At 35.9% G+C, this 13,199-nt stretch overlaps 2 protein-coding genes and 1 pseudogene across 3 annotated transcripts; 2 read left to right on the top strand and 1 right to left on the bottom strand.

The window, feature by feature from the left end:
- The first annotated feature begins 254 nt into the window (after window positions 1-254).
- On the top strand, window positions 255-2,666 carry LOC111375323 (WAT1-related protein At5g07050-like). The gene is made up of 7 exons (XM_022998128.1): window positions 255-537; window positions 734-796; window positions 899-1,015; window positions 1,153-1,402; window positions 1,510-1,668; window positions 1,845-1,996; window positions 2,084-2,666. The coding sequence occupies exons 1-7, from the start codon at window positions 335-337 to the stop codon at window positions 2,355-2,357; spliced, it is 1,218 nt and encodes a 405-aa protein (XP_022853896.1). The 5' UTR covers window positions 255-334; the 3' UTR covers window positions 2,358-2,666.
- A 4,280-nt stretch (window positions 2,667-6,946) lies between these two features.
- Window positions 6,947-8,464, top strand: LOC111375340 (annotated as a pseudogene).
- Window positions 8,465-8,889: 425 nt separating this feature from the next.
- LOC111375322 (phosphatidylinositol 4-kinase gamma 8-like) lies at window positions 8,890-12,484 on the bottom strand. Of its 2 annotated transcripts, none has more exons than XM_022998127.1 (3): window positions 12,431-12,484; window positions 12,218-12,296; window positions 8,890-11,660 (listed from the first exon to the last, which is right to left on the bottom strand). In XM_022998127.1, exon 3 carries the CDS (start codon window positions 11,566-11,568, stop codon window positions 9,907-9,909), a length of 1,662 nt encoding a protein of 553 aa, XP_022853895.1. In that variant the 5' UTR covers window positions 11,569-11,660; window positions 12,218-12,296; window positions 12,431-12,484; the 3' UTR covers window positions 8,890-9,906. The 2 variants fall into 2 exon arrangements, with proteins under 2 accessions (XP_022853895.1, XP_022853894.1); XM_022998126.1 differs by having other exon boundaries at window positions 12,232-12,296; window positions 12,431-12,479.
- Window positions 12,485-13,199: the final 715 nt, after the last annotated feature.

The following is a 13,199-nucleotide window of genomic DNA, read 5'->3' as shown; positions in this document are numbered from 1 at the left end:
TTAACTAGAAAATTTGAAATCAGAATTGTTTTTACATCTCATAGTTTATTCCAATTCAATGGAAAATTAACAAGAGAATTTGAAATTAAAATTGTTGTTACATCTCATTCACCATTTAATTTTTTTTGTTTTTTTTCCCATCAGGATATCTTAACTCTTGTAAGTTTATAATATCTGAATAGACCACCCACCCCCTTCACTCCAAGAGCTTATAAATATTTTAGCATCTAACTTCTATTCTTCCTTAGGACAAACACAAACTCTTCAAGTGTTTTCCTCTTCTTTTCTCATTCTCAAAACTTTCTTGTTTTTGTCAAAGTAAAAAAAAAAAAGTATGGAAGGAAAAAGTTGCCTTGGCAATTTCTTTGAGAAGGCTAAGCCTTATATAGCTATGATTTCTTTGCAATTTGGTTATGCAGGAATGAACATTATTACAAAAGTTTCTCTCAATAGAGGCATGAGTCATTTTGTACTGGTGGTTTACAGACATGCCTTTGCCACTGCAGTTATTGCACCCTTTGCTCTTGTACTAGAAAGGTACACCATATAAGAAGTCCAAACGAATCTATCGAGCATGTTCGGTATATAGTATTGAACAAGACTGGACGGTTTTTTCTCTCTTAATATTGTCCAGTGTTGTATAGTTCACTTACCAAACAATGCCCAATTATTTTTATATTTGCTTTTTTCGTGATTTCAAATTCTAACTCGTGATTTGTCCATTCTACGACAGAAAAGTGAGGCCAAAAATTACATTTCCAATTTTTTTGCAGCTATTTGTATTGGGACTTCTTGGGTGAGTAGTTTAATTCTAACATGCACAGAAAACTTTGGTATATAATTTTACATGGAAATCTAAATTTATTGAAATAATGCTTAAATTTTTGTTGTTGTACAGGCCTGTCATTGATCAAAACTTCTACTATGCTGGACTTAAATTTACTTCTCCAACTTTCTCATGTGCCATGAGTAACATGCTTCCTGCAATGACATTTGTTATGGCAGTCCTCTGCAGGTACACATTTTTTCTTTCTTCTCCTTGGAACTTTTTTCTTCTTCTTTAGTACTGAGTGTTCCTTCCGAATCCGCCCTACCAAACAAGCCAGAAATATTTTGAGCGAACAAATTTAATGTGGTAAATTGAATATATAGGATGGAGAAGTTGGATTTAAAGAAAGTGAGATGCCAAGCAAAGGTGGTGGGAACAATAGTGACAGTGGGTGGAGCCATGTTAATGACAGTTTACAAAGGTCATGTAATCAACATGGTTTGGTCCAATTTTGTTCATCCTAAAAAATCCGATGTCCCTGACACCATTGAAGCTACTGACAAAGATTGGGTTAAAGGATCAATTCTACTTATCATTGCTACTTTTGCTTGGGCTTCTTTCTTCATCCTTCAGGTACCTAACACCTACTGTGTGAATTCTGCACGTGGTACTATGCAATATTGAACAGCACAATGAACAAGAATATAAGGAATTAAGGATTTATTTGGTTCTTGTCACAGGCTCACACACTGAAAAAATACACTGCCCACCTTTCCCTCACAGCCCTTGTGTGCTTTATGGGAACACTGCAATCCATAGCTGTGACCTTTGTGATGGAACACAAATCTTCTGCTTGGGCCATTGGGTGGGACATGAACCTCCTAGCAGCTGCCTATGCTGTAAGTTGACCTCTCCCTCCCTCCTTACATATTCTGGTGTCAAAGTGGGGGCCGAACGCTTGGGGGTTGTCAGAATGCCGTTCTGTGCCTCGATGCAAGTGGCTACCCGACTGACACAACTACTCACATATATGTACAAACTGAATGATATGTGACTGTTTATCGTATCAATACAGGGTATTGTTTCATCAAGCATTGCATACTACGTCCAAGGTCTTGTGATGAAGAAAAGAGGGCCTGTCTTTGTGACTTCTTTCAGTCCATTAATGATGATTATTGTGGCCATCATGGGCTCATTCATTCTTGCTGAAAAGATATACGTTGGAGGGTAATTTTCTTATACTGTCCAGTACTGTGTACAAAATCGCGCTTTAATTTTATTTCCACAACTGAAATTTAGTCTCTTTTGTTACAGCGTTCTTGGGGGCGTGTTGATTGTGATTGGACTTTACTCGGTTCTGTGGGGAAAATATAAGGAATACAAGGAAAAGGACGCTGAGGAAATTCCTGAACCAGTAAAATTAGGAATCACTGGAGACAACAAAACAATGATGATTGAAGATATTGAAGCAAACATCATAGAAATGCACAAACGTGAAACTAACAAAGTACTGCCAGTTCCAGCAATAGTAATCAGCGCTCCAATGCCGCAGCCTCCCATGATAGCTATGGAAGCTCCAAAACCTTAAGCCAGATAGAGATTTCGATGGAATGTTTGATCGGAAGATTGAATATAGGAGCACTAGACATGAAGAAAGAAGTTAAAATCATATCTATTACACAGTGGAGCATTGTCTATACTATGTAACAAACATGCTTTTAGGAGTGGTAAAAGGGGTTAGAATGAGAAGAAAATACTTATGATCCCTTTATTTTTTCTCAAAAAAAAAAAAAAAAGGTTCTTTTTTTGGGACTCGGGTAGATTACAGAGTTTGTAACCTTTCCTGTAAGCCAAATATTAAGAATTGATTGAAAAAGAGTATTTGATTCGCTTCGTATATTGTTTTATCTTGTCCAATTTGAATAATTTTGTCATTCTTTCACCCGCGTTGCTGAAGTCTGATTCAGCATCCACTTAGCTTGTGGCTTTACCTTTCATGGGAAATTCATTAATGAAAGATTACGTCTTCAGTCGTAAAAAACGAATGACATTTTGATAAACAGTATTAAAGCGGTACTAGACAGAATAGGTTCGAATCCAGATCTATGAAAAAAGTATCATGTTTGGCAAAGTATAAAAGTCCTTCAAAGGAGATTATTCTAGCAGCCGAAGAGTGGTATGGCCCGAAAATGCCCCTCATAAGAATCTTTTGAGTTTATCCAAACATGTTTGAGAATTATCTTGTCAATTGTCATATCGAGGGGATGGCAAAGGAGGAGGCCGGGGCAATCATTCCCATCCCCTGTCCCATGGGTTCTGTCCCCATACCCGGTTAAGATGGGACAGGCTAGGATCACGATGGAGAAAGTCCTTTGCCCTATTTATCATCTAATTTATTTTATTTTTTTATGTCACTAGTTGATGAAAATCATTAGTTTTTTCAATTTGTAGAATAACTTATGTTTATTTTAAAAATGATGATAATTTTTTTTCTTTTCGTATGATAAAAAACTTATATCATAAAAGGTTTAATTATATGAATGGTCACTGAACTTTGCCCTATGTTACTATTTAGTCACTGAACTTAAAAATGTAACTCAACGGTCACTGAATTTCGTCAAATGTTATTACTTCATAACCGAACTTTAAAATATATTTCAATGATCACCGAACTTTGCACTGTGTTATCCATCCATCATTCAAATGGAAAAATCTGTTAAGTCCAACAAACGGCATCAACTTGAATGACGGATGGGTAACACGGTGCAAAGTTCGGTGACCATTGAGATACAGTTTAAAGTTCGGTTATGAAGTAGTAACATTTGACGAAATTCGGTGACCATTGAGTTACATTTTTAAGCTCAGTTACTAAGTAGTAACATAGTTGAAAAATCAAATCGATCTCATTTACATTGGCACTATGCGGACATTTTTGTACTTTTATTTAATTTTTCTTTATCAATTTCTTTTAGTGTTCCAACTATTTCTCTTTCAATCTATTTATGCGGAGTTTGAAATACGATGAACTGATACCAGTTGATCTAAAAATCAAACGTACTTTTTCACCTTGATTTATGAATATTAACAACAATTTTATATCTGTATTTAATTTATAGGTCTCTGATTTTCTGTTTTATCTTTTTTCCCTTCATGTTCTTTGATTTCTTCTTTCATGGAGATCGATTTGAGAAGTTTAGCCCTTGTTTGATCCCCATTTTGAGGGATAAAATGAATTTTTGAATAGTATATTAACGGGAAATGTGTAATTAAAAGTAAGGAAAAATTTTGAATTTGCGTGTAATATTATTTTATTGAAAAATGTGTGGTTGAATAATGTCAAATCACTATTGAAGAATGTATATATTTTTTTTCTTTTTGAAAGAATAGGACTCAAAGAAGGGCTTAATAATTCAATTTAAAAATATATCTTAATGGTTACTGAACTTTGCCCTATGTTACTATTTAGTCACTGAACTTAAAAATATAATTCAATGATCACCGAACTTTGCACTGTATTACCCATCCGTCACTCAAGTTGACGCCGTTTGTTGGACTTAACGGATTTTTTCATTTGAGTGACGGATGGGTAACATGGTGCAAAGTTCGATGACCATTGAGATACATTTTAAAGTTCGATTATGAAGTAGTAACACTTGACGAAGTTCAGTGATCATTAAGTTACATTTTTAAGTTCAGTGACTAAGTAGTAACATAGGGTAAAGTTCAATGATCATTCATATAATTAACCCTATCATAAAATGGACTTTAAAGAGGACGGATAACGGTGTGGGGTCATGTTCCCTGTATTCGCCCCATTTACCTGATTAGGCGGAGAATCCTCATCCCCATTTGAGGCTGCCACAAATATTTTGTTTAACTAAATTTCTTTTTCATCCCTAGTATCAACCATATTGTCCAATTTGATTCATGTCTAAAATGTTTACTTCTCCTATTGTCTATTTCCTGCTCATGGATCATCGACAGTGAGTATTAACAAGAAGAATCCAAATGAATGAATTAAAATTTGACATGAATACTTATGATTTTCAAAGAATTAAGGGCAAAAAGATTGATCGAGAAGAACCTCTTATTCTTATTATAAGATTTTTTTGGTTGGGGATAGCTTGAACACAATTTAAATTTTTGAGGAGATATACATTTATTATTGATAAGATCATTCACAATTTTTTAAAACTCGACTTCTTTCCGTGCAGGCATGTTGGGTTGGGTGAATTGAGATAAATCCGATGACTACTTAAAGAATTCGAGCAAAAAGCAATAGAAAAGGTATACAACTGTTCTTAGGGATTTTTAATTTTACCACTGTTTTAAAGAATTTACTAATTGATATTACATAAAGAACAAATGGAGCTTCACAAAATAATGGTGGTCGACCAATTAATGGAAGTCACTCGATCACTCTTAGCTTAGGAAGGATCGATGGGTCGACGATGATATGTGGATGCTATTATTCTGATGTCCTCAATTCCCAAAGGGCCTCATGCTGGGAATCTACTTATCATGCATAGCAGAAAATAAAATAATTTTTCAATTCCTACCAGGAATCGTCTTTGTATTTAAATAGAAACTGTGATAAAGATTGTACATTTTTTACTAGATCTGCAAACTCCTTTGCTATCAGAGACAGATTTAGGGGGCTGGACTGTGCTGTAGTCCCCCCCCCCGAAACTCAGGTCCAAAGGTATTTTTTATTTTATTTTTTAAAAAACCAATTTTTTATATGTAAAATTTTTTTTCCCGCGTAACAGCCCGGTCTTGGATCCAATTCTGGATCCGTCCCTGTTTGCTATTCTTTCGTTCCAACGATCTTGATCCGCCACCACAGCTGTCAAATTGTTTAGCCTCCACCGTTAATCCATACAGAGAACGAGATTGTAGAATTAGAATTTTCTTCTTATACTAGTAAGAATAATGAATTCTCTACAAATTTTGAAAATCCTAATCATATTTGTATAAGCCCGAACAGGCTTGGCCTGATCTGGTTCAATATTTAATTAATCCATTTAATTAAATCCGGTTCGTGAATTAATTAATTCAGGCCTATAAATAAGCAACCCAATTAATTAATTTATTCAACGCTTGTTAAAGTAATTAATTGACAAATCACAATCTTCCAATTCTCCTTTTGTGTGTGACCCATCAGGTTCCCAATCACGATACCTAACGACGTGAAATATTATTTTGATCTAATCAAAATTGATAAATTAAAACACCATTTTAATTTATCACCAATTCACACTCACCGTCCCAAATTAACATCTAGCAATGTATCAGGGCAATACATGTGACGTAAAGTATCACGTGATATAACAAAACTAAACTCGTTTGTTTATCGTGAAACTATATTCCCTTCGTCAATAGGATCTGATCAATTACGAGATATGGAAGTGTGTCAATCTCGATTATCGATCATATCTTTTACTCCACTATTAAGTCAATATAAGTCGAAAACTCCTTTTCAACTTATGAGTACACCTTGACCAAGGATTTTGTTATCGACTTAAGTGAATGAAATGCAGATCATAATCTCTTACTATCTAAAAGTGATAAATCTTCTATTGATCGTTCACAACCTTCATACAATTCTTGACATACCCGAACGATACCGTATTAGTGGCCCTTGACAGAGCAATATCCAACACTGTCAAAATATGACTATTCTCATATAAAGTACCATGACGACCTCAAGTCAAAGGAACAATTCCACTATCGAACGTTAAAAATTAACCACTGAAACTCAAACAGTTATCCATATAGAATCTCTCAGAGGGTCTCCAATGTTTTGTTCTATAACAAAACATCTACGTGTTTATTCAAGTGTCACCACACTTTAACTTGTGAAATCAGCTACTTACTTCACAAGTAAGACATGTCACAATTGATGATCTATCCGTAATAACGATATACGTATCTCGCTATTACTTACGACCACGGACGATTTAAAATTCAATCATATGTCATTTGTATCTCACAATTACAATTCCTTGTGATTAACAAATTACGAATATTTGGATTTACAGACTCTATTATTTAATTCAATTGTCTATTAATCAAATAATAAATCTGTCATTAAATTGCATTAATTATATATTAAAAGTATTTATGTCCAAGGTTGATTGGACTTAAGACATAACACTTACACCTCAGCAATTGCCTATGGTCGGAAACCTTTACGACATCAAGCTGGTGCTTCACTGAATGGTCACAAGTCTATGGCCCAATCTTCTCCGTCTACTCGGGTTCGCACCTGAGTGTTGTGGTCTCAATGTGGAATTGGCTAAGGAAGTGCTCAAAGATAATGATCAGAATCCGACAAGACAAATTGCCAAGTTTAGCAAAAATTGAATGGTTTTTGTTTGGTTGGATTATGGTCCTCACTATGTTAAGGTCAGAAAATTGTACTCTTGAGAGTCTCTCGACAAAGAGGCTTGATGTGCTTCGACCTATCGGAGAAGATGAAGTTACTTCCATGGTTGAATCCGTGTTCAAGGACTGCAGTACTCCTTGTGGTTCTAAGATTTCACTTATGAAACTTGCTTTTTCTTTTTGTTTATTTAATATTTATGTTAGTAGATGTGTCTAGTAGACACCATATTCATGTGGCAAACTGAGTAGAGGCAAGTTTACATATAAGCACAAGTTACCTTCAAATGGCCTTTTTATTCTGTAATTTGGTTTCAACGGTTAAAATGGTTTAGTACTTCTTGGAGAAAATAAGGGCAAAGCTTTGACGCTTCGCGAATATTTGGGATTGATGGCATTCCTCCAAATTACAAGATTATTTTTTGGGAGGAGGTTTATGAACAACGACAGGGTAATTGATGAACAAGGATTCTAAACAATGGAATTAAGTTGGGTACCAAAAAATCCCTAGCTGAGTGCCTCCCATGGTTCTGTTTCTTGTTCAAAGCTGAAAATGAAGCTCTTGCCGAGCATTATGCCAGAGAGGATCACTTTCCAGCTTGTTTGTGAGTGATTTTTTCTCCCAAAAAATTAATTTTTTGACCGTTATTTCACTATTTCAACAGTCATATTTGACTTCTTCTCTCACAGGTGGATCCCACTTTTCTCGCAACGGTCAAAAAATTAATTTTCAAAATCACTCTCAAATAGGCTCTTAATAAGAAAATCATGGAAGAACACACTATTGCATGCAAGAAGACTAGCGATACCAAGAACCATTTTGTCGATGCATTTATAACTCTTCAAAAGCAATATGACCTTCGTGAGGACACTATCATCGGACTCTGTCGAGTAAGTTACCCTTTTCTTACTTAAAATAAAAACTAACTTATTTGAAAGTAACATTAAAATGTACACATCAACTTGTGCAGGACATGATCTCTGCAGGCATGGACACCACCACCATCATAGTGGACGGGCAATGGCAGAGCTAGTTAGAAATCCGAGGGTTCGAAATAAGGTTCAAGTGGAGCTCAACCAAGTGGTTGGTACCGAACATCTCATGAAAGAAGCCGATATCTCCAATCTCTCCCTTACTTGCAATGTGTAATCAAGGAATGTATTAGAATGCACCCTCAAACTCCACTAATGCTTCCCCATAAAGCCAATGCCAATGTGAAGATTGGAGGTTACGATATTCCTAAGGGAGCAACCGTGAGTGTTAACGTATGGGTTCTTTCTTCGCGTGAAATTCACAAATGTATGGGATAGTTGTACAAATAATAAGATTTGTGAGTTAAGAGTAACATTCCCATGAGGAATAATGTTTAATTTATAGTTCAATAGCTACTATTAAAATCAAAGTATAATGACATCAAAAAAGTTGTGATATGTTTGTTATTTATTATCATTCTAGTCTAAAAAAGCGATAAAAAATGATTAAATTTAATGTGAATGGTTGCATTGGATTCATATACGCCCATATTTCCATCTATTTCAATTCTCAATAATCATTCCATTAGATTCATGCATTCAAGATAACTAATAATCTACTTTTATTCAATATTATTTTGCAAGATATAATAAAAATATATTTAACACACCCGATCCTATTCTAATCCAAATTCATATGAAAAAGATGCATTGGTTTATAGAATTAATTTGTTGTCATACTCTTCTGAAGCGACAATGAAAACTGGTGAAAAGAAGAGCACAAGTAAATTATGATGCCAATACAAGTTCGCAATCACTTGATAAATGTTAAGTTTTCCTATATCGCCCCTTGGGGCATAGTCTAGTGGTGCAAATGACAGGAGTAATGTTATCTCACACCTTGCTAGCAGTCGCAGTATGGGGGGTCGATTCTTGAAACATGAAATTGGACTCCTTGTAGGCGCAGTGTACAGACAGCTCCTGTTCCTTGACCTGTTGAAGCACATCCCGTAATTTACCTCCCTCACAAAGCTTTAGGGGCGGAGCGGGGCAAACTTTTTTTATTTAAATTTCCCTATGTCAGTCAGGGCCACACAACTGAAGAAAAAAGTTCTAGACAAGAGTTCTGCTCGTCCTCATGGCAGGACTTCAATCAACACCATGTACACGACCTGACATGACTTGAGCGCGAGTAATGATGCCAAAGAAACTGAGCCAATATTGATGGAAGCATTACCAAAATCCCTGAAAACTCCAATTGGAATTTCTCTACCTGAATGAACTTCACTATGAAAATGAAATATACCGCCTTCCTAATGTTTAAACAGAGAAAAAATTTCAATGCACATAACATAAATAATCAAACCACATCGATAGCAACAGATATTATTGTTCTTCTATAAGGTTGATAAGATGGAATACTGTACACAATCATTAATCATTAATAGATATTTATACATATCTAAACCAATTAATAGTCAGGATTCGATGCCTCACAATTCAAGACTGCAATTACAAGATTATTCATAAAAAGGAAAATCCTCTACACTAGTATACAACTCCTAAGATTATAAAGAAACAGAAATAAAACGAAAAAGAAGAAAAGTAGGAAATGGACGGGAAGGAGGAGGAAAGGGTGCCGATGGAAAGGATGGCAGCTTTACCATCGCTTTTCCTCTTGCACTAAAATTTTATCTACATCCTACGATTGTAATCTACGGGTTAGCATACAGTTAACTGATGCTGCTACTTACAGGCAGTTCTTTCACTTCAAAAGTTCTTCAGAATTCACAAGAGGATCCCAACCTTAGCTTTGGCAAGCCTATGGACTTTCTTCCCTCAAACGCCTCTGGCAGAAGTTTTTCAAAACTATCCAAGAATAATACCCATTCCTGATCATTCATTTCCCCGAAAGAAATTCCTTCAGCGTCATGGCTATATTTTGGAAAAGCGAAACTCACACTTCTCATCAAGCGACCTGCCTTGGAATTCTCATCCTCATTTGCATTATCATCCAATCCGGTGCTCAATTCTTGGCAATTGACATTTTCATTCAAAGGAAACATCATCGAGTCATCTAATATACTCAGCGACGAATATCTTGAAATTTTTGGTGGCTTAACACTTATTGCCGCAAAATTCTGTAAGTTCTGAGCAAAATCTAAAACCTGATTAGGACCATATTCATTTTCATCAAATTGGAATATCTCACAAACTTCATCTCCATCATGATCACTGCTAAGAATATCATCACTTCTTCCACAGTTCAAGCTAGCCCTAGCATTTATACAGATGTTCTCAAATGCACTCCAATTCTCTTCTTCTCCTTCAAACTCTCTAGTCATCATTTCACCTATGTCAGCGAGACAAAATCCATAATCCGTTGCTTGCTTCAAAAAGATTGTGCAAAGCACAAGAATCCGAATGGAGGACTCCCTAATTGCTGGAAGTTCAACTCTTAGCAGCTCTGCATCTTTAAATGGATCGAGACTGGATATGTATTCAACTTCAGACTCTGAAAAAGGTATAGTGGATTGTGGCCAATGCAACCACTCAAAATATGGATCGTCAAGTGATTCAGGTAAGCAAAATCCATGGTCTATAGGAACTAGCTCAGCTTTTCCCACAGCATAACTCTCTTGCCCTTGCTTCACTAGCATGTTACCAGCATGTCTGTCAAGATTCATCAGTCTAACATCTAGTATCCCTATACGGTGAATAGACGAGACTGAGAAGCCTGAAGGGCCCAAATCTCCCGCATCAGAATCGTGATTTACAAAACGTTGAAGTGATGCAATCTTATAAAGCGGGGCCAGAACTGGTTCTGAACTATTTACATTAAATTTGACATGAGAAAATTTAACTAATACTGTAGGAGGGACACCGGCAAATCCACCATGGTCAAGAAGATAAGCAGCAGATTCGCGCAGGCCAGTTTCTCCTATCTTGATTGAGCGTTTGATTCCTGGTTGGCCAAACATACGGCCACCAAACCCTTTCGGATTATTGAATGCCAGAGGTTCCTCGTCTATGGGCTTTGCAACGGCTATAGGATCACCATTACGAGTGCGAAGAAAATAGGCCCCACCAAGCCCACTAGAGACTGGCTCAGGATTGACTCCAGATGCCATAGCTATGGCAACCTCAATTACCATAGTACGTACTTTTGGTGTGGCACAACCACCAATGATTTCAATCCTAGCATTGATATCAGATTCATCCTCAACTCTAGAGGAATGAGATAGGCATGGGGTGGAGAAACTTTTGTGGATGTTAGTGAACTCAAATGTATGTTTCAAGGAGTATGTAAGCTTGGATTGGCTGAAGTTGAGCATTGTGTAATCAAGCTCAGTGTAAGACTGGAGTTTGCATCTAGGAGGTCGAGCAAAGGGCCTGAACCCATGACCTGGATCAACGGCAACAGCCATCTTGAGGAATGTCATGCAGGTAAAAAAGGCTATAATACATGCTAAGGGCGGCTTTTCAAAGGATCCCTAGAGGGTTAGTCTTCCCTGGGAGATTAGACATCATGTATCTGCATCAATAATAGAATACTCAGAATTCTTCAACTCAACACCAAACAACAAGAAATCATCTGAACAAAAAGATAAGAAAAGCTGCTCACAAACACCATATTGTTCCTCCAGAATCCTAAAATGTTAAGACTCTGTCTCGAGTTTGGACATTCATTTACGTGAATCAATATGTAATGATAATCCAAGGCTACATTGTAATTAACTTGATCTAAAATAAATTAAAATTTATTTTTCTTGCTTGAATTCCCAGTCATTAACGACTTTGAAATTCGAAACTTTCTTAACTGATAGTGGTGTATTGAGGTCAACGCGGCTTCAGTTTATACAAACGTCATTTCTTCCTTCATCTCAACTAATGGATGCATTTCATGATATTACATTTTACATGATGAAACACGAGTCTGCATTCAAGTAGCAAGTCTTATCTAAAGGTTTGTTCCATAGGGTTTACTTAGATAATAAGTTTTAAGCAACGAAAGATGAGATAGAAAGGGGAGGGGAATGGCATTAATTTGATCAAAACATAGAAAAAGAAGTGTAAGTAAAGAAAACCAACCAATTTATTCTTACTCGAGATTTGCCTAAAAAGGCTGCAAATATCAACAATAAAAACAATGGTGCTAATCTCCGACCACCTATCAAACATCGAAAATTCATAAAAAATTGTCAGATGATTTAGATCCCACATAATTGGATGGTTCATGGATCATTAAAAGTTCAGAACTTTTATGAATAATTGCTTGAAACATAAGATTGAAAAGGAACATACCATCCTCTTAGTCCCTCGCTCCTCCGCTTAAAATCACCACAATAAACTGCAAACAAGACAAAACAACAATATTATGTCCAGTTGCTCTCAATTCAATGAAATTTAGAGTTTCATCTTCCATAATTTAATAAAACAAGAATATGTCCATTTCTCTGAATTTAAATCACTACATTAACCCATTGAAATTTAATTGATTTCTTTAATTTCATACAAACCACCCGTGATTGTCCACCCCTACCCTTGCAGATTTGAGCATGTGAAGAGAGGAGATTCAAAATTCTAACATACAAAATTGCTAATTGATTGAAATAGGAGACATTGCAAGATTGGATCCTCTATCATCGTGTATAATCAAAGAAGAATTATCCATATTAAAATTTGGCTTGAAGCCCATCCAGAATTCACTGAACAAAAAACTTTTAAATACACACACAAACACACACACACTGTTAAAAGAATAATATTTCACAATGTAATGAAGGAAAAATCAGAAATTAACATAATCAAGAGAAGGAAACAATGCATGATTGCACCTCAATCATTGGGTGTATTTCAAAGAAGAATGATCCATATTACAAGTTATCAAGCCCATTTAAAAAATCCGCCCTCCATTGTTTTCGCTCAATGCTCAACTGTTTTCTATTTATAGATGATGATTCGTTAGTCTTGAGACTACATGGGGAAATTTCCGGGACGTCACTGAACTTGCCAATTTGTTTCATGTTGATCATCTGACTTAAGTTTTGACTCTATTGTATGATCAACATTG

This window comes from Olea europaea, unplaced genomic scaffold (genome assembly GCF_002742605.1).
Source record: "Olea europaea var. sylvestris unplaced genomic scaffold, O_europaea_v1 scaffold1358, whole genome shotgun sequence".
Classification (NCBI taxonomy): Eukaryota; Viridiplantae; Streptophyta; class Magnoliopsida; order Lamiales; family Oleaceae; genus Olea; species Olea europaea.
Note: the sequence above shows the minus strand (reverse complement) of the source record. Positions and strands in the feature narration are given on the sequence as shown.

Coding starts and splice junctions, on each gene's coding strand:
- LOC111375323 (XM_022998128.1), top strand. CDS start 335: ATGGAAGGAAAAAGTTGCCTTGGCAATTTCTTTGAGAAGGCTAAGCCT. Junction 797..898: donor TTTGTATTGGGACTTCTTGG/GTGAGTAGTTTA, acceptor GTTGTTGTACAG/GCCTGTCATTGATCAAAACT. Junction 1,016..1,152: donor GTTATGGCAGTCCTCTGCAG/GTACACATTTTT, acceptor TTGAATATATAG/GATGGAGAAGTTGGATTTAA.
- LOC111375322 (XM_022998127.1), bottom strand. CDS start 11,568: ATGACATTCCTCAAGATGGCTGTTGCCGTTGATCCAGGTCATGGGTTC.